The 27988-nt window shown below is 42.6% G+C and overlaps 1 protein-coding gene across 4 annotated transcripts; it reads right to left on the minus strand.

Annotated features, from left to right (window-relative positions):
* Window positions 1-45: 45 nt before the first annotated feature.
* ppp3cca (protein phosphatase 3, catalytic subunit, gamma isozyme, a) lies at window positions 46-26221 on the minus strand. Of its 4 annotated transcripts, none has more exons than XM_037097102.1 (14): window positions 25267-26220; window positions 20116-20313; window positions 18885-19009; window positions 13576-13687; window positions 11162-11307; window positions 10874-11013; window positions 9130-9207; window positions 8933-9027; window positions 8700-8825; window positions 8094-8171; window positions 7807-7891; window positions 6766-6863; window positions 4691-4717; window positions 46-2821 (listed from the first exon to the last, which is right to left on the minus strand). In XM_037097102.1, the coding sequence occupies exons 1-14, from the start codon at window positions 25331-25333 to the stop codon at window positions 2670-2672; spliced, it is 1527 nt and encodes a 508-aa protein (XP_036952997.1). In that variant the 5' UTR covers window positions 25334-26220; the 3' UTR covers window positions 46-2669. The 4 variants fall into 4 exon arrangements, with proteins under 4 accessions (XP_036952997.1, XP_036952996.1, XP_036952998.1 ...); XM_037097101.1 differs by having other exon boundaries at window positions 46-2830; window positions 25267-26214; XM_037097103.1 differs by lacking the exon at window positions 4691-4717 and having other exon boundaries at window positions 46-2830; window positions 25267-26205.
* Window positions 26222-27988: the final 1767 nt, after the last annotated feature.

Here is a 27988-nt window from a genome sequence, read left to right on the forward strand (position 1 = left end):
AGATTAAGATCCAAGAGAATAAAACAAAATCCAAGACGAGTCAAATAAAACACTGTATTTGAATTTTATTCTTTTCTTTCAAGTGATACATCTACGTAAAAGATTTCATGGCCTCGCATGACAAGTACGGTACGGTATTTCTTTTTCATCCCTTTGTTACAGCTATAATAAGATTCTCCATGAACAACAGTTTGTTTACATTCTGCGAGATATGTATCGGACCTGACAGGAGGTCAGTATACTGTATGGCTCACCCGATAAAAGCCTTTTTAAAAACAAAAAATGTTAACATCACAATTAAAGAGTGTAAAACCCAAATACTTTTAATATTTAGGTCGTTTTCCCCCCCGAAGTCTACGGAACATAAACGGCAAACAACAATAGTTTATTTTTTTTTATTTTTTAAATGGAAAAAACTTTTAAGAAGATTAATATTACTGACATTTAATCTTAAACCCACGTGTGGTTGAAAGTCTCCCGGCTTGACTCGACTCGGTCGCCATCCACACACAAACGCACACATACGGATCTTGACATGTGTGGCCAAGGCGGCATGGCACATGAGCACAAACGCCTCGATTTTTTATTATTTTTTTTTTTAAATAAGAACAGGTGGAGGGGGGAGAGCGTGTATTTACAAGAATAATAGCAAATCTTAAAGCTTGTTTCCCCCCCTTGTCCTCTGCTGAACGACGATAAGACAGAAAGAATTACAGTCAGGTGTGTCGAAGCACCAGGTGGATGTACGTCCGAGTGAAAGCGGTTCTTAAAGGGTCTCGGGGGGGTCGACTGTGACGAGGAGCGGACGTGTTGAGACCAGAAGAAAAACATACCGGCAATCTGAGCATTAAAATAACATACTGAGTGTGTGTGTGTGAGTGTGTGTGAGTCAGCCGTGGTTGAGATGATTACAGTACTGTTGGGCCTCGAGAGACGGCGGTACCTTTTATAGTATCATCCCTGCCGAGGGGGGGAATGACTCAGTCCATTGTGTTCTGGGTACAGCGCCGTCAAAGTGCTGTCATTTCACTGCATGTCAAATGTTTCCCCTCCTCTGATACCCACAATTCAACAAAAAAAAAGAAAAAAAAGAATGTGCATTCTGTATAATCAACAGTAGATGGAGACACTAATACAGCTTTAGAAACAGAAGAAAAGCCCAAAGAAGCAGAGCCCAGATTATTTAGTGTTCCACAATAAAACATCAAATCAAAACTGCCGTAATTCTGTTAAATACACGGACACGTCCTACGCATGAATGAAAATCAGTCTTTTCTCTTGAGGACAGCATGGCCGGCAGTTCCTCTGCTTTTTTTGAGCATGTGTGTCCTCTTTTGTCCCCCAAAAAAAGACAACTGAGAGAAAAAAAAACAAAAAAAACGTGTCCTTCCTTCTTGTGTCGGTTTCGCGTGCTGCTTCAGCGCTCAAGCCGCCGGAGGAATCAACTTAACTTCAGTGCTCGTGAAAAAGAAGAAGGAGGAGAAGAAGAGGAAGAGGAAGAAGAAGAGGAAGAGGAAGAAGTGCTTCCAACTGGGATGTGGGAGTACTGACACGTCTGGCTGCGCTGACGGAATGAGACATGCTGCGCTGTGGGTCCCTTTTTTTTCTTTTCTTTTTTTGGTTTAGCGGCGAGAAAAACATCCTAGCAGCCATCGAGTGAACGTAACCAGCACAGAACAGCAGCTATGATTGCACACAAAGCGTTAATCCTTCACTTGAACCGTTTCATTCACGAGTAATAATAATAATAATAATCATAATCATAATAATAATACAGGAAGTGATTTTTGTTACTCGGGAAGTGAACAGAATACTGAAAGAAAATCCATTCATCAAATATTTGTGGAAAAATGTATAAACAGGACGATAAGTCTTCATTAAATCTCAGCTTTAAGTATAAAATAGTAATTCGTAATAATTGTTCCGATATAATCGACTTCCCTTTTTCTTTTTTTTCCACCTCTCAACACACAAACAGTTTATCTTCCGACAGACACGTATAAGCAACACTGCACCGTACGAAGAACCTCCAGCGCCCAAAAAATGTCTCGATCCAAAGATCCAAACGAGGCTGCCGAGGCCAAAGTATCTGAACTTCAAATGTTCCCTTACCAAACACACGGAGAACAACAATTAAAAAAAAATAATAATAATAATAATAATAATAAAATAACTTAAAAGTGACTAAAACTCCTGGATAACGAGGGCCTCGTCTACCTGCATCAACTCAGATTTATAAAAGTTTTATAACTTTGACATGTATAAGTTAGGACTTCGATGAACAGTATACATTTAACTGCAAAAATGTCTTCATTCAGTGATTTGGTGCTATTACATAATATATCTAATATATTTTAATCTTTAATAAATAATCTTCCCCGCGTGATTTAACACATCATATGTTTGTTTTTTTGCCGGAAGCGTCTTCTCAGCGATGTGGCCTTCTTTTTGTTTGTGTCCGCTGCTTTTCCCCCTCCGCCTGATCGTGGGTGAGCGGGAGATGGACGGACAGATTCAGTCGAGGAGACAGACGGAGAGAGAGACAAAGAGAGAGAGAGAGAGACAAAGAGAGAGAGAGAGAGACAAAGAGAGAGAGAGCGAGAGAATGGCTGGGGGCTATGATGTGTGTGGGCTGTGTGAAGACGGGAGGGGTGGCGTGTTTCTGTTGCTTATCCATCAGTGCCGTTCTTGTTGGGAGTGTTGGTGTTGATCGTGGTGCCGTCTGGCTGCTGGCCATCTTTGCGAGGCGGCATCCTCTCGTTAATCCTGTCCAGGCCGCGTGCCTCCTCGAAGTTACGAATCTTCCTCGTGGGAGAGAAGCCTTGAATGGCTGCGAGGGGGGAATAAGACAACCGAGAGAACAAAGATGAGAAGCTTGAAACTCTTCTCTCCGCTCCTGCCGCTTCAGATATCTGCCGTAAAGCATTTTTTCTTTAGCTTTTCTCATCAGTTTCAATCAAACTGGATTCCTTTTTTTTTTTTTTTTTTTGGCACAAAACACAGTGTCAGCCTAGCACAGTACAGACGATCAGTGAATACGACACATGCACAGCTAAACAACGACTCCTAAGTCTTTTAAAAAACACCAGTGGGACAAGCTACGACAATTAAAAACACCTCACACTTTGGAGACTTACGGTAAACGTCCCGAAACAGCCGAGGAAACCAGACAGAAAACGTGTGCAGATGAAAAGCAAACTCGTAAGGGGACCGTTCAAAACACACTCTTCAGTCATTTGTGTTAACAGGTTACACAGAGAATGATGTGAAGGGTTTACAGGTGCCAGAAATACTACGTCCTCAAAGGTACTCTTGCACAACCAGATATCTGTGGCGACGCAGCGCTAGTGCTCGTTTGAACAGTGAGCGAGTGGCTCCCAACCACAGATGTGGAATATCATAATGGACGTATTGTTTCAACGGGAAGACATCTTGTTGACCTTAAAGGACAGCACAGCCTCATACTGTTTGACTTTGTTTATATGTGGCGGACCCTGCCACATTTCTAGCTTTCTTTTCAGAGCAGCTTGTTCACTCACTTATGGAAAGAAGTTTGTATTATTACCTCGTTAATATTGCAAATATGCCCCTTTACATGAACTGAATGCAACTAAAATAGTTTAAAGTAAAGACTAAATACAGGCTGTAACAACACCGACTTTAAAAAGGTGCGTTATGTAAGAATTCTAGTTGAAAACACTTTTACACATTTACTGGATTTCTACTGAAGTTAGCATGCTAACCGGTTAGCCCCGGCCCGTCCTGGTCCAAAGCTCCGGTGCTGTGCCCTCAGCCTGGGCTGCTAACTGCACGGCTAACTGAGCTAACCAGATAACGGGATTCGTTTTGAGTATGAATTCAACAGGATGCCAATTCTCACATATTGCAGATTTAAATCGACTGGAACGAGGACGTTTGGAGCAGGACGAACTGGGTCTATCAGGGTGTATCTTGGTTGGGATCCACTGCTGTAAGTTACGCTGCCTGAACACACTTCCTCTTCCTCTAGGAAGTTAAACTCCCCCTTCTGCTGATGTGTTCAGCACCACAGCCACCTCAGATTTTTCTTTTACATGAATATATTCGCTAAAAATCAATGATTCTCGTGGCTGAGGCCCATTTAACCACTAATTACCAGCATCAGCCAGAAGGGGCAGGCCGTGCTGCAACAGCCAAATAGTGTAACAGGATTAACTTCTGAAAATATCCCGGGCAGGGATGTCCCCGGTCTTATTTTAGCCGGGTCTTAGCAGGCTTTTCTTCTGTGTGGGGAGCCTCACTCTTAACAAAAGCTAATGTCAAGATAACCAACTCTCCTGTAGCATATTATTTACTTTTCTAATGTAAACTGACGGTTTGTGAGTGTAATCTTGCTAAAAATACATCTTCCAATGTCATGATGTTTGTTTTTGTCATGATCATCTTTTCCTGTCATATCTATGATTCATTTATTACTTCCTTACCCTCCCTGGATATGACGAGTTCTCTATAAACTGCTATTGCAGTGATCAAACAGACACTGATGATGCAAGAGCAACCTCCAGTAAAGTAGAAACAATACAGGAATACAATATTCAGTGATATTAAAAAACTGTGGGGACATTTTAAGGTTGGGGCAGTGTTTAAAGGGTGAACAACACACACAAAAACAAAAAAAGACATGAGATTTGAGGCACACAGCCATGCGTACCTTTTGCTTTAGCTGCCTCAACCGTAGCTATGTTAATGGGAGTTGAGGAGGGAGGAAGGGGGGAGGGGAGAAAGAGGGAGTCATAAAAAGGCAGCCAGAGACAGCAAATACAACAGTTCATATCAAAGTGTAAAAACCCTGGTGTAATAAACAGATGGCAGAATATAGGCCAACACCCATGGCACAGTTATTATAGATGCAAAACTCACAGCAGCTGTAAAAAAATAAATAAAAAATCATCACAACACGTCAGTTAGTGGGCGGGAGGGATAGAGAAGAAGAAGAAGTCTGTTGGAGATTTAAGATGGCGTTGGTGTTAAAGGGTCATGAGGACTTAGGTGTGCAGAGCTGAAGGGGGGATTTGGCTGAGCGCTAAGAGTCTAAGACCGGGTCGCAGCGGTGACCAGGCAGGACGACACACCTGCACTGTCGGGTCTTTTATGCAAATGTGTCTTTTCACACACACTCTTTTAGTTACACACACAATCCCAAAATTAAGATATTAATAATCGAACAGAATTGAGAAATACTCAGTGGTGAACTTTACATGATTGATATTTCTCCTTTACAATAAACATCTTGACAGACGTGCAGGTTTAAAATTATTTGAATCATCTAACAGAATCTCTAAATTAAATCTGAGCACATACAACATGTTTTAGAGACCTGGATATGTATTAAAGATTAATTAAAGCAGGCAGATTGTAACCACTCTCCCTCTGCAGCAGTACATTTATTATTGGTGATACAAAACATGTCTGATTGTTTTCAGAAAGGCTGTTCTGAATCTTTTAAGTCCTCAGAGAGGGGTTAATCCAGAATCCAAAGTTAGTCTATCTCAGCCCGGCCTGTAGTTTTTCAAAGCGAGGAGTCGAGAGAGACCGACAAAAATACACAATCGCTCGCCCTCCCTTTTGTTCAAAGAGGCCCAGCTGATCTGAAAGCAGTGGCTCGGGGAGCGGACATGCACAATGACATTCTCTAAAAAGGTCACCAACATGTGGTTTCTCCTTCGATTGCTCCGCGGCCACTGTAAGCCTCCAGCGTGGCAAAGCGTGACTCCCAGCGTGTCCTCTGGCAGGCGAGGCCGGGCGCTGACCTTTAGATCAGAGGGTCAGCGGCCACTTCCAGGTGACAGGCCGACCCCCCCGGACCAGCCAGACCGCAGCTTAGCCCGAAAACTTTCAGCTGCGAGGGGAGGCTCGAGTTAAAGTCTAGCCGGTGTTTCCTGAGGTGGGCGTGTATTCATTGATCCAGAAACCTTGAAAGGGACCTACAGGGCAGGGGAGCTAGTTTCCCTCAGGTGGATGTCAGGGTAGCTTTAAGGTAAAAGCAACGCTGGGATGGTTGTATATCAAGAATGCATTCATGACTGTGATGCCTTTAACTTCTGTGATGTGTTACCAATCAGACAGTGTTGTGGGCGGGACATCGTGTCAGAGGATGTTGCATCAGAGCCAAAGTAGAAAAATTACTGACACCAATAACCAGAAAATGCTGAATATTGGCCAGATGATCGATCTACCCCTAGTTTAAATATCACAAGTCCATACAAAGCATCTTTTGAACAATTATTTTATGTCCTGCGGTTGAACAGGTTGAACTGCTGCATCACATTAGGAAGTATCAGGATACTGTCAGTACAGAAGATCTGAACTCTCTCTTGGAATTAGATCCGTCTCCGTATTAGCCGCTTGATCGTTGATTGGAAATGACATAAACACTTCCTGCAAATAAAACTGTAGCTGCACTGGAGATTCGACAATATTATACAGATCATATATATACAGATATAACATTTGATTTATTACTGAGAATTACACAAGAAAATTGTGTTGTTTCTTTGCAGCTATCTTGTATCTAGTGTGTTCTTTCTGTATTGATGTGCTACAGGAGGTATAGATCATGTAACACCACCTCTTGCTTTGAAGAAAAAAAAAAATAAGGGTGTCTCACAGGAAAAACAAACCCACACACGCTATGTGAGAGGGGGTGAGGAAATTTCCCTCGGGGGTTGTAGGCTGTGATTAAGGGCAGCGAGCAGGGAAGAAAGAAGGGGTTAAAAACACACTTACCGGACTGTAAGGTCTGCTTTCCCCCTGACAACACGCCCAGAGGAAGGGTTCCAGTTGGGGTCAGGCCTTTGAGCGTTAACACATTCTCGCTTTCCTCCCTAGTCCACAAACAAAACACAGGCACGCACACACACACACACACACACAGATTACATTTCAAGAAGCAGGGCAGCAGCACGCACACCTGGTGGTGAAGAGACTGTTCGGTAACGAAGAGGTCGTAAGTTCAGTCCCGGTGGGATAATTAAACCTGTGCCCACTCTCTGTCCTGATAGAGCGATAGACCCGCCGGCTCGATAACGCCTGCGAGCCAAACAGCTAACATGTGTCCTGGTTCTGTAAGTGGGTCAGTGACAACTTGTGTCAATTTTAGCAGCTGAAGAGACAATATTTCTACGGGTCGCTAACAGTGTGTTCACACACATTTACGTATTTAGAACACAAAGATTTTCAAAGGATTCATCCATCATTTTTTCTCCTCTATTACATCCAGAACAAGACTGTTACATAGCTTTTAAAATGTATTCCAAAATATAGACTTGACCTTATATTCATCCTATAGAGGAATATGTTCATCCTGTCTGGATTTCTCTTGTTTTGTTTTATTTGTTTTTATCTGTAAAAATACCTTTTAAGCCACTGACCCACATGCACTGGTCTGAAAAAGACGGGCTGCTCCACATCTGACCCTCTTGTGACAACGCGGCAGCAGCAGCATTAATCTGGAATAATGTCTAATGTCATTATACAGTCTAGGTGGATCGTGACTAATCTCATGCCAGCTCATTAATCCAAGCAGGACAACATTGTGTTTTCAAACACAACTTCATTGTGCGCTCGACTGACTCCATTCATTTCACCGACGCTCCTGCCGTCTTTCCCGGGCCCCGTGGTGCCGTGTGATTCGCTCTGGTAATTTGACTGAGCTCATTGTGATCCATATATATACGCACACATGTACATAAGCCTTTTCCAGGTAGAGCGTTACCATGAGAAAGGAAGAGCTACATCAAAGGGAGAGCATGAATGACGGGGTCAGACCTGAGGACGGAGAAAACTCGGGCCATTTTCCCCACAGCACGAATCTTGTTCCGGATGACCTCCTTACGCATCGCCGAAGTTCCACCTGGAACAGAGTGTAACGTTAAGATACAGCACAACACCCTGAGTATTTAATACTCCTGTTTACACCCTCTGCTGCTGATTATCTTGTGATTTACATAGGAAATTAGGAAGGAGGAATTCAGTTTAGATTTTAATGAAACAACAGGCACAGTTGCTGATGTTCCAGAGAATCCGTGTCACACTGAACAGGACAGCATTTTTACCTTCATACAGGTCGTCTCCCTCCGACATCAGCTCATCGTCAGAGCAAATGTTCAGTACATTCACCAGCATCTCCGTCACTGTGGAGGAGAGAGGCCACATTAACACCGGACACTGGGACGCGATAAAGACACTCACGATTAGTTGAATGTGGTGAACTTCAATTATCCGGATAATCATGAACATCCTTGAAAAAAAGTTGTCTAGCTCAGAAATGTACAGTCCTGATTTATGTAAAATTGATGCATCCCCGCATAAATATTGAATAACAGGGAGATGATGTGCCCACCATTTATCTCTCCTTTCCCGTCCTCTCACATGTTTTATTGCCATGTTTGTACAGTCGCCCGGAACCAACTGACCAAACACCAGCTTTAGAAAAGGGCCTTTTGTGTTTATCACACAGAGAAGGTTGAGACGAGGTGTGTTCAGTTGGTTGCAATCTCTAACTGCACCACCAGATCCCCAAACACTGGTCCTGTAATATGTTAGCATGTAATGTTCACCTCTCTTTGTCTTAGTCTAAAACGTCTACCAGCTGTGTCCTGTATGAGTTAAAAGCCGCAGATGAGCTTGTCCACATTTTTCCAATCAAACCACAGACGCACCTTTCTCTCCAACAAAAGGTAAAGACCACGTGAAGACATCCATGAAGTTGGGCAACCAGTAAGGGTGGGGTGAGCAGTTGAACTGTCTGATGTTCATCACGTTGTTCTCATATTTTAATACGGCAGCTAAGGATTGACAGAGGGAAAGAGATTGGGAGGAGAGATTCAAGGACTGGAGAAAAAAAAAAAATGGAAATACAACAATCGAGAGTGAGATAAGAAAAGACAGAAACCTTTGTTGTTGTAGACGTCTAGGTAATTTGGAGCTGAGAAGATTGTGATTAATGAAGGGAAGCCTGTGGTCTGGCTTTTTCTGTACATCCGATACCTGTCAGGGCCACAAACAAATGAGCCATCAAAGGCATTTTAAATTATGATAAAGCAATCTGATGGAAAATGTTTATGTTTTTGTAATTGTCGCCCTACTCACCCTGCATCCTGTGCTTCATGGGCTCTTATTACCGACAGCAAGTTATTATTTACCAAAAAGTCACACACTGCTGAGTAACTGCAAAGAGAAAGAAAAGAGAGGAATCTGTTAAAACACTGAGCGGAGGTCAACGTTTATTCAAACGTAAACCATTAAAAGGAACAGGGTGAGGTCGCTGATGATTTCCCGGACTGTTTTTTCCTATGGAAATACTTTCATATCTATTTTCAACATGCCGTGCAGCCTGCTGATGGAGGGCTGTGAAGATGCTGAGGACCCAGAGAAAGGAAGCCACGAAGAGCTCAGCTAGATGAGGGTACTTGAGGGTTTTAACTGCCTTTCATTCTTTATTTCTTTCTTTCACCACCCTGCTAATCCATCAGCAGTGCTCAGGAAAAGTAAATGGACAATCAATATTTTATACATGAACATCCGGCCACGATGAATGCTTTTCTAATATTTATCACTTCAGTGGAGCTCAAACCAGAGCAGGATTCAGTTAAGTCAGCTATCTGAAAATCTCATACCGAGTTTGTGTGTAACCAGGTTCCAATGATTAGCTAGTTTAACTAGTAATTTAACACGTGGTAGCATCGTTAAAATTTGTCTTAATGTCAAAATCAGCTGTGGGGAAACATCTGCAGCACTGCACATCAAACAGTAACCGACTATCATCAACATGAAGTAACTGTAGCTTCACAAGCTGCAATGTGACGTCCAGGAGGCCAAATAATGTATTAAAAATAACCACAAATAGTTTATAAATGCATGTTTCAGTCTTTTTCAAATACTGTGTGCATCTGAGGTGTGGAAATGTCTTCATTATAAAACGCATCACGTTTCAGCGGAAGTGGAAGATTCTGCATCCATGCTGAGAAGGAGCATAACGGAGAGACTGCAGTCTGTTGATTTAGTTGACTTTCGAGCCTCAGCTGGATAATCATATCGCTCTCACTCTTTGAATTGTGGGCGGACGTGAGGCTAATGTTACTTATGTTAGGATATAAAGTATGTCGGAGGCAGGCAGAGACCTGCAGCAAGTGATTAGAAACAGTGGAAGGCCAATTATTGGCCTGATCATCTGGGCCGATATTCAGCATTTTTCCGATTATTGGTATCTGTGATTTTTCTGTCAGAAGCTGAAACTAAATTTAAAAGATGTGCCGGCTAACTTCCGGTTAAGCGCATGGTTAACTTGACTGGGGGTTAAATCATGTAATCGATGGCTCTTTTAAACTTTCCAAATGTTATTGGACCAAATGACCCCGGTTACGACAGTGAATTGTGCCATTTCGCGGGATTGTTCATCACGTGACGACGTAAATACATCATCTATAAAACAGTGTATACTTTTTTCCTCTGTAATTAAGATGCCAAGTTTGCTTCTTGATTATTTCTGAATCTGTTTTCATTGAACATATTCTGATCAAGCTGTTTGCATCCCCTTAACCTATTTTGAACAAGCTGTTTTTATCCGTTAACCTGTTTTGAGAGGGCCTCAATATGTCTGACCTACTAAACAGTGATGCTACATATTCAGACCTTTTCTACTTTATTATCATTTCTCACTTACTTTTGTCTTTGTTTGAGATCGACTGACAAAAATCTGTCCCTCAGTCTGCTCAAACTAAGTGTTAATATAATAACAAAGTGCTGTATTCTTATCTCCTGTGCTGAGAGTTTGGCATTACTACATCTGTCGAGCTGCAGCAGGAATACTGAAGGCAGTGATTTCATCAAATACCTGAAAAAGTAAGAGCAGCCTCTGACGGAGTTATGGTTGAAGTGTTCAGACGTCTTTTCGCTGCCGTAGTCCTCACCAGGGTCGGCCCAAATCAGGTCACACATTGGCCCAAATGCTGGAGGCTCTTTAAACCTGTCTAACTGTTGAGCACAAGACACAGAAACACATTTAGTCGAGATGATATTCAGTTTTTTAGACTTACTTCTGACATGCAGCAGAGTTCATTAGATTCAGTCATTTATACATCTTCTGTTTTAAGATATGACAGTTCAGTTCAGTATCACTTACTTTCCTTATGTCGTCTAGGCAGTTGATTTCTGGTGAGAGTCCGCCGTGTACACACAGGAACTGCTGGTTGAGCAGGGCGGCGAGGGGAAGGCAGTCAAAGGCCTCCATACAGGCGTCATACACCCGTTCAGAGTACTTAATTTTACCTGCAGCAAACACATGACAACAACACAAAATGTGGTTAATGTCTGTAGCTCATCCCACGCAAAAAAAGGAAAAAACCCCAGACTGGCACTGAGTAGAGCACACACAGTCCCCTCTATCTGCATCAAACTGTACTCACAGACGCGAGCCACCTGAATACAACAGTTTATATTCACTAATATTGATGCAAAAGAAAAAAAATCCTCGATTTGTCTCTTTATCCGAATCCACACCTAAAGTTAATGGGGTCTATTCTGGTCCGAGACCCGTCCTCCATCCAAGTTTCATGGAAATCCACTGAGTGTGTTTTGTGTAATCCTGCTGACAAACCGACAAACCAACACACAAACAAACAGACACAGACGAAAACACAACCTCCTTGGCGGAAAAACCTCGCCAGAAACAGCCAAAATTCTGTTGTATTTATATTCGATTACTGAGATTTATTGGAGTTGACGATGTAGCAGCTCCTCTGCCAGCAGAAGGACTGATGATTGTTTCCAGGCAGTTTCTGCGCTGTCACTCGCACAACGCTGCAGGTCAGATTAGGCCACGAGGAAGTCCAGTCCTTGTAGGGCAGGAGCAGCCAGAGCACAGCCAGGACGGGACGATGTGGGTGGTGAACACGTCCGTGCTCGAGGGCAAAGTGGGAGCTGCATTCATGTCTTTTACCACTAATATCAGTTTCCTTGTTTTTGGTTTTTATCATTTTCTTCGGTTGCATTTGGTTGTTTCTTTTCTGGACAAAGTGAAGTAATAGGTGTGAAAAGGCGCCGGGATCTGTTGCTATTGTTGTTGAGATGCTAAATCACATCTTTTGTGGAAAACTTGCAGTTGCGACATTCATGCAACTTAGGTGACCCGATTTTTAGATTTTAAATGTTAAAGTTTCAGAGCAAAATCAATGAGACTCAAACAAGGTCTCTGCAGGGTTCAGCTGTGCCACACAGAATGCAATTTAATAGCTTTTCCATGATTACACTGTCCAATGTAGGACGATACGATGGAAAATCAGTGGGGACGATTTAGCATGAACTGTTTTTTATCCAACTATATTTTCCCTGCAGTAAATAACAATAGCTCCTAAATATAGTCTGAACAAAAACATACTCGCAACACTTTTGTTTTTGCTCCCATTTTTCGTGAGCTGAACTCAGAGATCTAAAACTTTATCTATATACACAAAAAATCCATTTCTCTCTAATATTGTTCACAAATCTGTCTAAATTTGTGTTAGTGAGCACTTCTCCTTTGCTGAGATTTAAAATGACCCCAGTGCCGAAATGATCAGGCAGGCAGGGCGAACACATTCAGTCAGTAGGTCTGTTAGACTCTTCTGTTCTCTTAAATCATGTTATTCTGCTGCAGTATTTAACATCACAAGTGATTCAGCCAACAGCTCACTGACAGGGAAACCCTACAAACAAGTGCAGATCATAATTCATCTGAGATCTGATGATTTTTATTATTTTCCCCTTCTGCTCGTTTCGTTTACACACACAATTGTGACTGCTTTCCAATTTAATTTAGTAATGTAACACCCCACCCCCAACCACCACCTTCTTAACCATTGAAAGGTGGCAATGTGTAATGACACACTTTTTGTTTGTGTGTGTGTGTAGCTGAGGTGGTATGTGGGTGGAAGTGTGTGTGTGTGTATGTGGGGGGGGGGGGATCTATTTGCAGCTGGCGAGGTTTTCTTCTCTGTCTGCCAAAGTGTCTTTACTAATGCCTCCACACCTGCTTCACACACACACGCAGATTCACATACTTAACTATCACACACTGAAAATCATTGTGTGTGTGTGTGTGTGTGTGTGTGTAACTGTCTGAAGAGCATCAGCAGCATGCCTGGCTGCTCTCCATGCTCCAGCAGTTCATCGTCTGCAACATGAAAAGGAAAAGGCTTTGTCTCCTCCGCAGAGTGTGTACCGCTGATGAACTGCCATGTCTTGTGACAGGACTTCCTGATCCCACAGACACTTTCTGACAAACACGTCCTACTTAATGGAGGCTGGTCCTTGTATGAAACAGGAGTCTGTCACCTAACACACACTTCTTCTTAATCTCTCCCCAAATTATGTACTTTTTTTTAATACTTCTCTTGTGCCTTGTGAGTGTGCAGACATGAAACCGGTGACACACCTTATATCCAGGCTTTGTCTGAAAAACCTGAAAGCAGACTGACACAGTCCACTGTCAAGTGGTACAGCGAGCGTAGGAGCACATTAGACTGGCCTTCATATGGCTGAGAGATGCACTGCACTTACATTCCTGTTTGAAGGTGAAGTACTCTGTGAGGTGCCGGCACTCGTGGTTCCCACGCAGGAGGAAGAGTGTGGTGGGGTGGTTGATCTTGAGCGACCAGAGGTAGAGAACACACTGGGAGGACAGAGTGAGACAGACAGAGAGAGTGTAAGATGAGGGGAGGAGCAGGAAAAGTCAAAGGTGTGCATAGACCTTGAAAGTACGAGCTCTGAAAGTGCTTGTGTAATTGGCATTCAGCTTCCAGAGATTTACTCCCACATTCGCCGTACAGAATGTGACCGAGCCTCTCTCATTTACCTCCTGGTTTACATGTAATTCTATAAAATGCACAATATGTGAATTCAATTTCCCTGAGCCCAAGGTGATGTCTTTAAAGGTGTGTGTAGGGTGTAATGGCGTCTAGCAGACAACTCCATCCCCACTTCTCTACAGTGGCTGCTAAAAAAGGCGATAAACACTAAAGGCCCTCTCTCGATTGACTGATTCCAATTTCTGGCTTTTTAAAAGTGTCACTGGCTGATTCCAATTCAGTTTCAATCCAAGGACTATAACTGACAGCAAGCCCAACATGTTTTGTAACCATTCTGTGTGGACCCCTCTCCTGAGGTGAAACACACAGACAGGCAGCTGTCGATACAATAAAAGAATTAAAAAATGCAGTAAAGACTCACATGGAGCTGACAGGAAACAAGCGCACATTAATTAGGTAATCAACATAAAATATTTAGTTTCTTTCTTTCAGTTCAGGCTGGCAGTCCCATTGAGTTGGCAGGCGGCATGTGTGTGTGTAAATTTGACCCGCAAAGGAATCTGATATCTCCGACACTGATTGGCCGCTCACTGGTCACGGCCAATCAACCCATCTGAGGCCGATCAATGAGGACATCTCTACTCTGAAGTCAGTGTTTGTTGTTTCTTAACATGGAGATATAAAAGGCTAAATTTAAAAAGGTAAGGAAAATGCAACAATTCATAGTTTCACCTAGTTTCTCCAACCAAACAGACCAAAACCACAAAATATTCAGTTTACAATGACGTAAAACTGAGAAAAGCGCCGAATGCTCACATTAAAGGTGCACTACGTAGTTTTGGGAAAGACATTTTGATCAGGATCGCCCTAACAAACTAAATAATCAAACTATGACTGAATAAACCGAATAAACAAACTGACTTTAAAGGACAACACACTTTATACTGTCTTAATTGTGTGGCGGACCCTGCCACCTTTCTAGCTTGAAACAGTGTTCTGGGACCTTATTTTCCTCTGAGAGTAGCTCGTTTTCTCACTTTTGGAAAAACTATGTAGTGCCTCTTTAAAGAAAGCAAAACCAGAGAGCGACTGGAGTTTTATTTGCATGAAAAAGCGACTGAAATGATTGATGACGATGAATCGACTAACCCATTGACCCATCAACAAATTGATTCAGCTCTGATCACACACACACACACACACACACACACACAGATCTCCAGTTTGTCTAATGGTCTACTGGCTGTTGCAGCTCACAAGAGACAAGAATATGGACAGGTGGAGAAAAAAACTGACTCATGAATTGTGGTGAAGCACGCAGAGTCCAGCACAGAGCGGACCTCAACCATCTGTAGCAGAACTACCAAAGAGCAGGAGTCTTATCCGAAGGTGTTACTGGACTAAGCTAGAAACTCTGCTACACACACACACACACACGTTGTTTTAAGGGCTGCAATGATCCCACTAGTTTGAAAAGACTGCAGTTAAATTCACTTAACTCCCACACACCATCTTTGCTTTATTTGTCCGTGTTTCAGTCTGTCGGTGACCTTGATAAAGACGAGCAAGCTTAACTGCCACTTGTGCCTTTATATTGCAGCGATGGCCCCACAGAACCAGATGAATTCCATCTGATTTCCTACGCCGTGCCACAGGAAGATGTGTTTGTCCTTCACAGACGCATCTCATCTCATCTGAGGAGCAACACGACAGGATATTTTCTCAGTCGCCATATTAGGTTCAATAAAAAAACAGAAAAGACACCATCACAAAGCAGATGCTGCCACCCCAGCCCACACTTTTAAAATGCACCAACCACAGCCTGCTATTAAGTCGGTGGAACAAGATGCCAAGGTAACCAGAGTCAGCAGGTGTGTGTTCACATTACTGATAATGTAGAAAAAAGAAAGCGTGGGGAGAAGCCAGGACTCCCTTCTGTTATTCACTCCCATTGTCAGGAGCAAAAGTGAACTGTGAAGTGTAGGTAAATGTATAGCGAGAGCTGTCGGGGTGACTTGATCTCTCGTGTGCGGAGGCGGAGAAGGAGACATGGCTCGGAGTGACTAGAAGCTGACATGGGTTTTAATGAGAGCCCTCTGCTCTCTTTGAGCCGGGCCACTCTGTGTGGCACCTCCTCTCCAGGCTGCGACACAAAGGAAACTGCACAAAGCTTTGTGTGGCAGACATGAGCGCTGGCTACCTTCACCTCAGAGCCAGACACACAAACACAACACACACACACACAGATAGATGAACACACTCTTGCCTGGTGTGTATGGGGCCGAGGCTGTGGCGAGGAGAGCTAGTCCATAGACATACTCTCTTGGATCAAAGAGAATTTACTAAGTAGATAAAGAAGAGCTTAGAGAATGAAATGGATTGCTCAGACGGACTGAATTTAGACTTTGGCAAATTGCTGTCCTGCAAAAGGTAATACGCTCCTTCAAGAGGCTACAGTGAGTCTGTGTTACCAAGGCAACCACATCCTGATATCCATTTTTCCCTATGTCTGTCTTACGTGTTACTGAAGGGAGCTCGGTGGCCTCCCTTTAAAATGCAGCGAATTTTCAGCCCCGTTAGTGAGAGTAAAAATAGCAGGAATCGGAGGCTTTTAGGGCTCAGCTGGTTTGTTTTCTGGTGACTTTACAACAGCAAATCAGGCCAACTGCTTCCTCTCGCATGCAGAAAGATCTACACATAGATTCCTCGCACAAACACACAAAAAATAATTAGGTTCTCTGATTCCAGCTTCTGAAATGTGTATATGTTCTGGTTTCTGGTCCTCTACGACAGCAGACTAAAATATCTTTGGGTTGTGAACAGTACAAGAAATCTTTGGGATGTCGTCTTGGAAAACACTGATCGACAGTTTATAGACCAAACTACTAACAGATTAATCTAGAAAATAATGGACAAATTAATCAACAATGAAAATAATTGTTAGTTGCAGAAGTACTTTCTTCTCTCTAAGAAAAAAAAAAGGCAATATGGTAATGTATTCATATTAGTAATATAACACGTGGCTAATTGCATATATTCTTTATTTTTGCATTTTTTTAATTGTAGATTTGTTTTACAAGAGAAATGAAATTAAAAAATAGAGGCTATAACACAACAACAGGGCCATGTGCACACACAGCGTTGTGTGTGTGTGTGTGTGTGTGTGTGTGTGTGTGTGTGTGTGTGTGTGTGTGTGTGTTTGCCGTATACACATCCCTAACATGACCCAGTGTTGACAGCAGTTTGTGTGCTCTATACACTCCTCTCTGATCACACCCGTGCTTCAACTGCAGTGCGTCGAGGAGCTCTGGAGTGACACTGATAAGCGTCGTGTCTCAGTCAAGCTGAACTGTTTTGTCAAGGGGAGAAGAGGTGAGAAACCTCTGCAGAGGGTTCAAGTGTTACTCTTCTATAGAAACACATGGGGGATATAATCCCAGAGGCAGTTATTGAGGTCTTTAGTGGACAGAAGGCCTAAAATCGGCCTCATCCTATCATCCCCTATGCTGTTTCAGTCTGCTCCTTTCATCTGTGACATTTCACCCGCCTCTGTGTTCTACCCAGCACCCATCAAAATCCCCCACGGGGTGGTCGAAATTGAACATACCGCCTTGTTCACGCTTACATCCAGCCCGCTACACAGCATCCTTCTGAAAAACCTCTTTATATTCTACTTCGAAATCATGAATAATCAACTGAACAACTTGATTTGGCTTAGAGCTCCAGGGTACGACTGGATCAGTAGAGTACAACTCAACACTGTCATCGGTCGCACCACTGCACCTAAGATTTATTGTTGTAATGGAGCCATGTTTCAAAATGTCAAAACATGGTGCAGAAATTACCCATAATGCAACTTGATTTGTTTGGTCAGAGATTCGGGTGTATTGTGCTAGTTTGTACGATTTCACACGCAGCTCTCTCTGGAGCCACAAAACACTTTATAAAACTTGTTTTTTTCTAATGCAGTCACTCTCCTGAAGGCCTGCTAACAGACGTGTATGAATAAAAATCCGTGGAGTTGTCCTTTAAAGTACCGAACCTGTCCTGCACTGTGGTGTACGCCAGCTGAGAAGTAGCTCGAGTCCTTTGACATGTGCTGAAGAATCAGAGTAATCACTGACAGATACTACTGTGATAAAGAGGAAATGAAAGTCTTTCTTGAGGTTGACACTACTCCCACAGATTAACTAATCTAGATCTGAGATTATTGTTTATCATCTGGCACAATTTCCAACAGAGGGAGAGGATCACAAAGCGTGTGGACGTTTTGATACCTTCTTCTTTCACCCATGAAGCTGCCATGAATCACAGATTACTACAGCTGCCACCCTCCGGCCCTCATTAAGGCTCCTGCAGTTTTGTTCAACCAGTCTGCAGCTCTCGGTTTCAACGCTCTCTTATTTTTAACCGTTCTAATAAGCGTGTATGAACTGTGCCCTTTGAAGTTGTCATTGAAATGGAATTTCAGCCAGCAGAATCCCATTTGGTCAAGAAGCACTTAAGTAAGATCTTGAGAGCAGCACTGCACTCGAGAGTGTTTAGGAATCAGTCTGAGTTGAAGTTTAGGTTCCACTTTTATTACAACTCCTTTTATTCTGAATTGCACGGCACGCTACACCGGGATACAAACGGCAGAGCATCAGGAGCCAACAACACACCCGAGAGCTCAGGTTACAATGTGATCAGACTCTATGAAAGAGGAACAGTGTACACCTGGAGCTAAGACATCTGAAGGCAAAATATTGTGCATTGTTGCATCATTATTATACAGCTCACCCAACAAATAACAGTACGAATCAGGTCTTCTGTCACCTAAATACATTTCAACTGTGACTGAAGAGTTTACAAATGGATCCTCGTTCAACACGTACTTCAAATTCTCTGTAAACAAAGCGTTAACACCTAGTCTGTGTTTGTGCTACTGTGTAATGTATTCACTGAGAACAAAATTCAAAATGTTTGCTGCCATCTTCACACTACAAGCCAAGTTTTTTGTTATTTACCTGAAAAATAAATAATCACAAATGGATAAACTGTGAAGAAACAACAACGACTCACCTCAATACTGAAGTATCCTCGATCTACGTAGTCACCGAGGAAGAGATACCGTGTGTTGCTGGGTGATCCCCCGACTTCAAACAGCTTCATAAGGTCAAAGAATTGGCCGTGTACATCACCACATACTGCCAAAAGTCAAAGACAGTGCGGTTAATTGCTCGTGCATCAAAACATTGTTTGTCAGTCTGGATATACAACGTGTCGCTCTTTCTTAGTAAATAAAAGTAAATAAAAAGAAGCCTCTATATTTTTCAGACTAGCATCTTCAAAGAGTTCTGCACATTAACAATCTTTCTGTTCAGCTGCTGGCCAAGTATTATTTTTCTTCTCAAATTAGGATTTCTTTCAATAGGATAACAAAAATCTAAAGAGGAGGGTTGTAACAGCACAATGAGGCTTTTAGGAATAAAAATCTTTTTTCTTTGGTTGATAAAAAGGGATTTATTACAGACGTGAAACTTAATATAAACCTGGAATATTTTAACATTAACACAGTGGGATGTTATACTCAACATAAGCACATTATACCATCAAACTTATATATTGTTGGACATATAATGTGTTTGCTTTTCTTGATGATTCATGTCAGTAACATACCGACATTGGCAGCAGGATAAATAGTAACGGTGCTAGTTTATAGGTAATTTAATCATGGTAGAAGATGAAGGACTTTTGGTGCAATTGAGGTGATTACTGATTAGTTATATTAGCAATTCATTTTACCAGGGTTTACACCTACAAAAAATAAGAAATAAAAGCTGCACTTCAGATGACAACAGCAGAGACAGAAATGATGTCTAATTTTTTATAATTTTATTTATCTTGAGGGCTGGTTGGATCTGAGGGTGCTGAGTTTGTGCCGTGGAAAGGTCGGCCAAGAGGAAGCAGATATTTTTTGAAAGCTGACTGATGACAGACTTGACTCTGACAGCTTGTAAGGCCCTCGGATCTGGCACAGTATTGGGTATACACCAGCTGCTGGCATACAGAAACAGTGCTGCAATGGAATAATGCCACGGCTGGTGCTGTGTTTACTCTTTGTTCACAACGCCATCTATACTTCCTCGGAATGATTAATGTTATCTGCATTTGATTGCTACTCTATCAAACTACTTTAACAGAGTCCCACAAGAACCTTCAGTGAGCCATCTTGCATCTGAGATCTCATGCGGACATTTATGTTTTGGTCACAGGTCAGGGTCATGTACAGAACAGTTAGTGAGCAGCTTACCTGTTATAGGCGCCTCCACTTCCAGCATGCACTTCTCTTGGCGGAGGATGTTGGCCCCATCATTGATGATCCTTAGAGCCACGTCCTCTTCCACCCTGCCCTCTTTGACGAGGTGGTTGCGGAGCAGCTCGGCGTTGGGCTTGCCATCTTCAAAGAGCTCTTTCACAGTCAGTTTATGTTGTGGAGGATATGGCACAGCTGTCGAAGGAAAAAAAGCAACATCATCTATTAGAATAAACAAGTGTGACATGCTTTTTTTTTTTTTTTTTTTTTAGCTTTTACAAGGGTTTAGTTTGTAAATAACTTGCTCAAACTGAAAATGTATGCAAGAGACAATTAGATAATGTGCTTCTGTAGCAGACAAACATGCATTTTCAATGTCAAGAGGAAGATGTGAGCCCTGAAAGAATGACATGGAGCAGCAGAAATGTCCTGAAGCTCAGACTGCATTTGCTTAAACTGTAATCAAGAGAGGTGGTATTAGCATCGACTGAGCCAAGATGAAGTTATTGGCGCAGGAGGAGGGACGCGTACACCTACATGATAATGGAATGCAATCGAGAGCTGTGTGAGACAGACAGCAAGAAGCCCTGCACCTGACCTGAACCACCCTCCGTCAGCAATCAGCTCCACACCACCTACACAACCCTTTTACTGTCATGACAAAAGGTCAATGCTTTCGAGGCTGAGACCCGAGAGCTTCATGATCAAAACAGTCGCTGTGCAACATCAAAAAAACTGCAAAGTGTATCACTGTCAAATAGAGTATCCAGCAGTTAGACAGCAGGGCTGCTACTAATGATCATCTTCAGTATTGATTAATCTGCCAGTTATTTTCATGATTAACATTTAGCCAATAAAATGTCAAAAAAAGGGCTCAAAGTGACTCTTTCACATAGCTTTTTTTGTCAAACCAACAGTCCAAAAACCAAAGACTCTTCATTTACTAACATAACTGGCAGAAGCAGGAGCAGATCCTTACATTTAAGTGGCTAAAACCAACAAAACTTTGAAATTTAAATTTAAAAAATGTCCGACACAATTATTTGATTATCAAAATAGATACCAGCTAATTTTCTTTCAATTGACTAAATGATTAATCAACTTATTGTTGCTGCTCTAATAGATAGTTTTCTCTAATGACTTAGGAGATTACAAATTAATCCAATTCCCCATAATGAAACATCAATGCGGTGAATTATATTAGGTGTTAATTAGAGCCCAGCCGATATTTTTGGATCTGATGCCGACACAGCTACTAGGAAGTCAAGGTTTCTGATACATAGGCACATATAAACCTTAAATCAAACACTTGTGACAAAAATGTGTTACAGAGGCAGGATACAGATGGAAGAAGCTCTTTTTCTGCATTAAAGCCTGGAAAATTAGCTTTCATATCGGTGCATATAAGGAGACATACTCAGTGATGACCATATATCTGTGAAAGGTCAATATTGACCAATATATTGGTCACGCTCCTGTGTTAAAGTCTGAAAAGTGGTGTCGTCAAACTATTGTAGATTTAGTACTGTAACACTGGCAACAGCTTCACCACTTCATAAAACTCCCGGTCGGAGCAGATAGCTGCCAACTAAGCTGCACTTGTTCAAAACAATAGCAGAGTTGGATCCAAGCCTTCTCACTCACCCGGCTTGTGAGGGATTACAGCTGGTATGTCTAATAACAGGCCAGGCACACACCAAAGGCATTATGGCACCAATTAAATCTGGTGTAAAGCTAGCCAGGTAGGTTTTTCAGCACCGTCTTTGAAGCAAGCAGAGACATTACATAGACAAGTGCCAAAATAGCTCATACAGCCCAAAAAAAAAAAAAAAGACATTTGCATAAAAACCACAGGAAACCTTGCTGCAGTTCATCCTGGATTCCTGACATCATCACATCCATCCACAGGTGAGACCACAGGACACCCTGTGCCATCAAATGTGACATAAATACCAATATCAGCCTGTTTGAAATCAGCACCACTTATGTGATAAGCTGTGCCAGTGGCAATGAACAAGAAGAGGAAGGAGAGCGAGGCATTCTGAGAATGTTGTCACACCCACACAGAGCGAATCAAAGTGCAGTATGAAAAAAAGCGTTAATGAGTTTTTAGTGTGGGTGCATTTGCTAATCAGTGATGCAGTGCAGAGGTAGCCTCAAGTATTTCTCACCAAGGATTGAATCTCAGTCTGGACTGGAGGAAACGTTTTAGAGCTTAGAAGCTGACCCACGGATGTGTGTAAAGCCTTTTTTTAAAAAGGCATATTAATACATGCTGTTAAATGTGTTTCCTGGTGCAACAAAGCCGAGGCAGTGAATGATGGTCTGCAGTCGGTGTTTGACTGTGTGCAGGTGAGTTAGGCCGCAGACTACAGCCTGGCCTGCGATGAAAAGGCTACAACACAGCTCCAAGTTGGCTACTCTATGCCGGGGACAAGCTGTCATGCGTTGACCAGTGTGGTATAAATAAACAGTAAGTGCTCCCAGGCCTATGAGGCACGGCCGCGGAGAGAGCTGTAAGCTGAGGTACGAGCCTTAAGAACAGATTAGGTAAAGCCTCTATTAGCAAGAGCTTCCAGATTCAGGGGCTGTTTACTTAAAAGCCTTGTCACACTGAAGGAAGGCTCCGGTACGAACAAAAGCGGACTCGGTGAAAACACGACGACACAGAACGGGATACATAATGGCCATGAGATAACCAGACCATGAAACATTTCAGGCAACAGCCACGCTCACCAAATTTACGAGCATTTGCCTGGAGGCTGGCAGTAATTACCCCGGGCTGGACAATAATAGCTGATCTCTGCGCCAAAGAACTGAACACTCCTTCCAACTCAAAGGGAACGATCCCTCCAGCCCGCCAATAATAATAACAACAATAATAATAAATTCTGGGTTGGTTTGCCTGTACAATCAAGGCTGGACCAGTCTGTTCAAACACAGATACTAATGAATCTCTGGCTGCCAGTAAACAGCATTACTCAATCCAAACACACTATAGCAGTGTGTGTGTGTGTGTGTGTGTGTGTGTGTGTGTGTGTGTGTGTGCGCGAGTGCGGAAAGAAAACAACGGCGCAGACAAAGTGACGTGAGAAACTATATTTTCCAGCACACAACCCCATGAAGAAAAATGTTTGGTTAAAAAGAATAAGCTGCCACCGCCCCTGACTCTGGCTTCTTATTAGAGACTGCCTGGCCTAATTAGCATTAATGTTTGATGAACTCTTCAAAACCACACACACATAGACACACACACACACACACACACACACGTCGGAGCCACTGCTGCACTGCATCAACACCCACGCTGTCTGGCATGACAACAAACGACTCAAGAAACAAAGACGCGACTATCTGCCGTCCTGCCCAGCGAGGATAATGTTGTGGACAGTGAGATGAGCCGGGGTCTAGAACATGTTCGTTATTGTTTCAAAATCGACACAATAGAGGAGGATTGAATTACAAAGATGCGGCTGGGTAGAGATGAATGGAGCAGACCGTGGCTGGATGAATCATGAAGTCCACTTCAGATTGCTCTAATTATCAGTGAATGCATTACCACTCGCCAAGCCAAGCAGCCAGGCCTCGTGTTCATTCTCTTTATACGCTATATGTCTTATAGCTCTTTGATTTTATGTCAGACGCGGTAGCGATCCGGTTGACACGCAGAAACAATTCAGATCGATTTGCGGATTTTCAAGCTTGACATGAAGAAGTGAGGTTTTTTTTTAAAAAGGCAAACAGAGACAAGCCAAGTTTTCAGTAAGTACAGGTGGCATCACACAACTGTTAGCCTACAGCGCGTAATGACAAATGACCCAGTGATTGAGCCACCAGGTCAGGTACAACACTCAGCAGCGAATGAGCTTAACTGTTGACTTACACAAGCAGAGCACAGCTTTGGTCTTATGTCGTCTACCAGTTAAGCCCTCTTACAGCCACCGGTTACACTGGAAACACACTCACAGTCAACACTACTTTCATGCATTTATATCACATTTGACAAAACATGCTGATGTCCAGCTTTCTGGATAAGTTTTGGGGTCCTGAAGCCAAGTTGTCTTTACCCCCAGTCTATACCTCCTACTTCTCCCCTTGTCACGTTCCTATTCTCTCTTTCTCTCTCCACCATGTGGCTGGCCATGTTGGGAACATCACTGGGGAGATTCTTTCCACAATTAACTCACCCTCTCCCTACTGGCTCACACATCAGCATTCCAGTCCCCCTGGCAGGACACTCTCCCAGCGCCCTTGCAGACAGACAGGGATGTGGGCTGCGCTGGCATTAAGGAGTAGTGGTGGTGATGGTGGCAGGGGTGGGGTTGGGTTTCTCTCTCTCTCTGTCTCTCTTGTCTTTGGAGCTACATCACACTTGGCGCTCGCTGTCCCGTCTTGGACAGACACAACACATGGTGTCCTGCCCGTCCAACATGCCACGACAACCTCAGCGTGGAGGAATCCATCTTGTCTGAGCAGACCTTGGGTACTCTCATTACTGAGTGGGTGAGGAGTGAGTGAGTGACAGCCTTATGAACTTCGTCCATCCTAAATGTCAAGGAGGTCTGGCACCGACATAGGACTTCCTGCTATGACATGTTAAATAACACACACCAAGGGGGGGGAAACTCCGGAGACCTTTCAGAAGTTCAGTCCAATGCAATCATGGACAAGATGCCCTGGTTCAATCTGAGACACTGATACGGATGTGAATATAATGGTAAATACAAAAAAAAAAAAAAAAAAAACATGAGAAAGACTGTACACTAGTTAAAATTAGTCCCTGAAGCACAGATTATCTGAGCATCCCCTTGACAAAATAAATGCCTGATATATTTGTGAATATAGAGGTAAACACAACAAAAACATGATAAACACTGTACACCACTCAAAATGAGTTGGTGGTTGTTTATTCTGTGACATGTTTGGATATTTATAACGTGAATATACTCATTTAATTTGACTTTTAATGCACATCCCAATATCTGAGCACTATTTATACAACTTCTGCACATCTCCACTGGCCTCTGACTGCTGGGACAACACTGCATTTCAGCCTTTTCGACATCCAGACAAACTTAACCACCCCACAAAAAGCTACAGGTGGTTTCATCATGTATAAACGTCTGCATGTGACCACACAACACTCACCTTTCACCAGCCGCTCCGTCGTGGACTGTTTCTCCTGTTTGTCTTTGTCTTTATCCTTTCCTGACATCTTCGCTCAAAAAAAGGGGGGTCCGAAGGCTAATTTGTGGAGGAGAAGGAGAAGGAGGAAGAGGAGGAGGGGGAGTCAGAAGAAGCTCTCCTGCCAGCTAGCCCCGGAGACAAGCTAGCACATCAGCTCGGCCGTCAGCTCCGTCTCGACTTCAGTTTGCTGGTCGGAGGAGGCTAATTTAATATTTCCTCTTCCCCCGACAAAACAGTGAAGATTAAGTCAGCTAGCGAGAGGAGCTCTATAACTAGCTCTTGTTGTTGTGGTGGTGGTGGTTTCGCCTTGGCTAATAACCTAAGCTAGCTCGCAGCCAACGGTTAATTAAAAGCACTAAAAGTACTAATGTTGACACGCGCAGATTGTCACACACGTTACAAAAAAACAACCCGGGATTTGCTGTGAAATAGTTGTCAAGTACAGCAAAACAGCACCAGCTGGATGTTAACCCAGAGGGACACAGACAGAGAGAGAGCGAGAAGCTGCCCCGTTAGCAGCTAATCCGATTTAGTTACTCTTTTTTTTTTTTCAGCTAGTTAGCCGGCTAACATCTTAACGTGTTGGCAAGTCGGCGGACAGGCGAAGACAGCGACGGAAGGAAGACTCATCGTCCGTTTGTAGAGAGAGAGAGAAAAAAAAAAAGAAAAATGACAGTTGGTTTGTTTGTGGTGTGTTCACAACAAACACGGAGCGGGTCCTTCCCTTCCTTCCTCCTCCGAGGTGCAGACAGCGGCTCCACTTCAGTGTGTCTTCCTCCTCGGATTAGACTGTAATCTGACAGTGAGTGAGGAGCCGCGGTGGATTTCCTACAACATGGTGGTAGTCGATGTGACGTGACTATGGAAACGTAACACGTGGTTCGGAGGTGCGTTTACACACGCGCACCTTAAAGTTGGTTTCTTTGCCTCTGCTCGCACAGGTGTGACAGTAAATAGTGTTGGAAACAGCTGTAAGTGTCGCTGCACTTGAGGAAAAGCTTTTCAAACAGATGCTGTGTCAAATAAATTGATGTACTATTGTAGTTTTCAATAATCTTTGTTGTCTTGGCTTTTATTTTTTTTGTCGTGGGAGTTCTTTCCCGACTGCATTTGAACGCACCATGAGGTTTCCTTGACTTAAAGGTGCATTATGTAGTTTTGGGGGAAGAATTGGACTCAGAGGAGAAAGATCCTCATCAGCCATGTTTCCATTAAGTGTCGAGTGAATTTTTAAGTGATTACGATGAACTTTCAGTTGGATCGCGATGAGGTAATCCATTTTATACTTGATTTGATATGTGATTGGACCCGAGCACAGGCATTAATAATACCTATATAAAAATAGCAGTCTTTTTGCAGATGGTCTCATTAACACTTACTTTAAGCAAACTTTTGAAAGTCCACAAAAAAATCAAAAGAATTAAAAATGTGAATCTGGAACTGTTCTGAGCGAATGAACTAGGCTACGTGACATGTAATTTCATCAGAGGATGACTTGATGTTGGCTACGTGGCTACAGAAGTAAACAGAGGCTAGAGGTAAACAAAGCAGGAGACAGAATGCAGAAAGGTCTTCAGGAATTACTTCTGATAAGCGATCTAAAATGTCTGCTATGTTTCTTTTGTGGATGAGGCATTCAAAGAATTGTTTGGTCACCTCATCGGTCCACACATGCCTGCTGCTTACAGATATGTTTTTCACAGACAGTGAAAACAGCTGATCAGTCAGTCATGTGAGGTAAATGTTCAATACGTCAGAGTTTATTCTGCAAATCTGTTTCCATCAATCACTTTGCACATTAACACTGATTTGCAAAAAAAAAAAAAAACACCTCAAGTGAGCGTAAAACCTTTTTTGCAAAACAGGACAAATTTTGCCATTTTCCATGAAAATGCGAGTTTCTTCTAAATGCTTATAGAAACTGTTGTCTGACTGTATTATGTCCAAACAAACTAAACAAACAAACTCTCTTTGTTTGCATGACTGAATAAACTGAATAAACAAACTGTCCTTAAAGGGGCACCATGTAGTTTTGGAAAAGAAAGGTGGCAGGGTCCGCCACATGTGTTGTCCATTAAGGTCAGTTTGTTTATTCAGTCATGAAAGCAAAGGCAGAAGAAAAAAAAAAATCAAACAGTTGATTCTGATTAAAATTCTTCCCTAAAACTACAGAGTGCTCCTTTAAACGACAACACAATCTCGGGCTGTTTCACTTTGTTTACATGTGGCGGACCCTGCCACCTTTGTAGCTCCAAACCTTATTTTCCTCTGAAAACAGCTTGTTTATCCAGTTATGGACAAACATGAATATCTCTGAGTTTGTATTATTACCTCATTAATATTGTAAATATCCAAATTCTCCAAAACTATGTAATGTCCTTTTAAACAAACTAAACCCAGAGAGCGACTGGAGTTTTTAAAAGTTTTTAAAAGCCTCGCAGAAGATAATGACGATGATACTTGACATCGCCATAACTGTGGCAGTTTTTGCACCAAACAGGAAATGTACCTGTTATTTCTTTTCGCTAATATTGGATATAATAACGCAGAGAAAAACGTGATTTCTTCTCAGGAAATTATGCTGATCAACCTTTTCACATCATGATTAAACTGGATTTTGAAGTCACCAGTGTTGTTGAAAAAATGTTATTCACTACCGTCACAGGAACACTAGGTGGCTGTC

Source organism: Acanthopagrus latus, chromosome 5 (assembly GCF_904848185.1).
Source record: "Acanthopagrus latus isolate v.2019 chromosome 5, fAcaLat1.1, whole genome shotgun sequence".
NCBI classification, from domain to species: Eukaryota; Metazoa; Chordata; class Actinopteri; order Spariformes; family Sparidae; genus Acanthopagrus; species Acanthopagrus latus.

What these genes read in the sequence shown, in the direction of transcription:
- ppp3cca (XM_037097101.1), bottom strand. Translation starts at nt 25,333, where the DNA reads ATGTCAGGAAAGGATAAAGACAAAGACAAACAGGAGAAACAGTCCACG. An exon ending in GACGGAGCGGCTGGTGAAAG is followed by an intron (nt 20,314 to 25,266) that starts GTGAGTGTTGTG and finishes TTCCTTCGACAG; the next exon opens with CTGTGCCATATCCTCCACAA. An exon ending in AGTGGAGGCGCCTATAACAG is followed by an intron (nt 19,010 to 20,115) that starts GTAAGCTGCTCA and finishes GACTTTTGGCAG; the next exon opens with TATGTGGTGATGTACACGGC.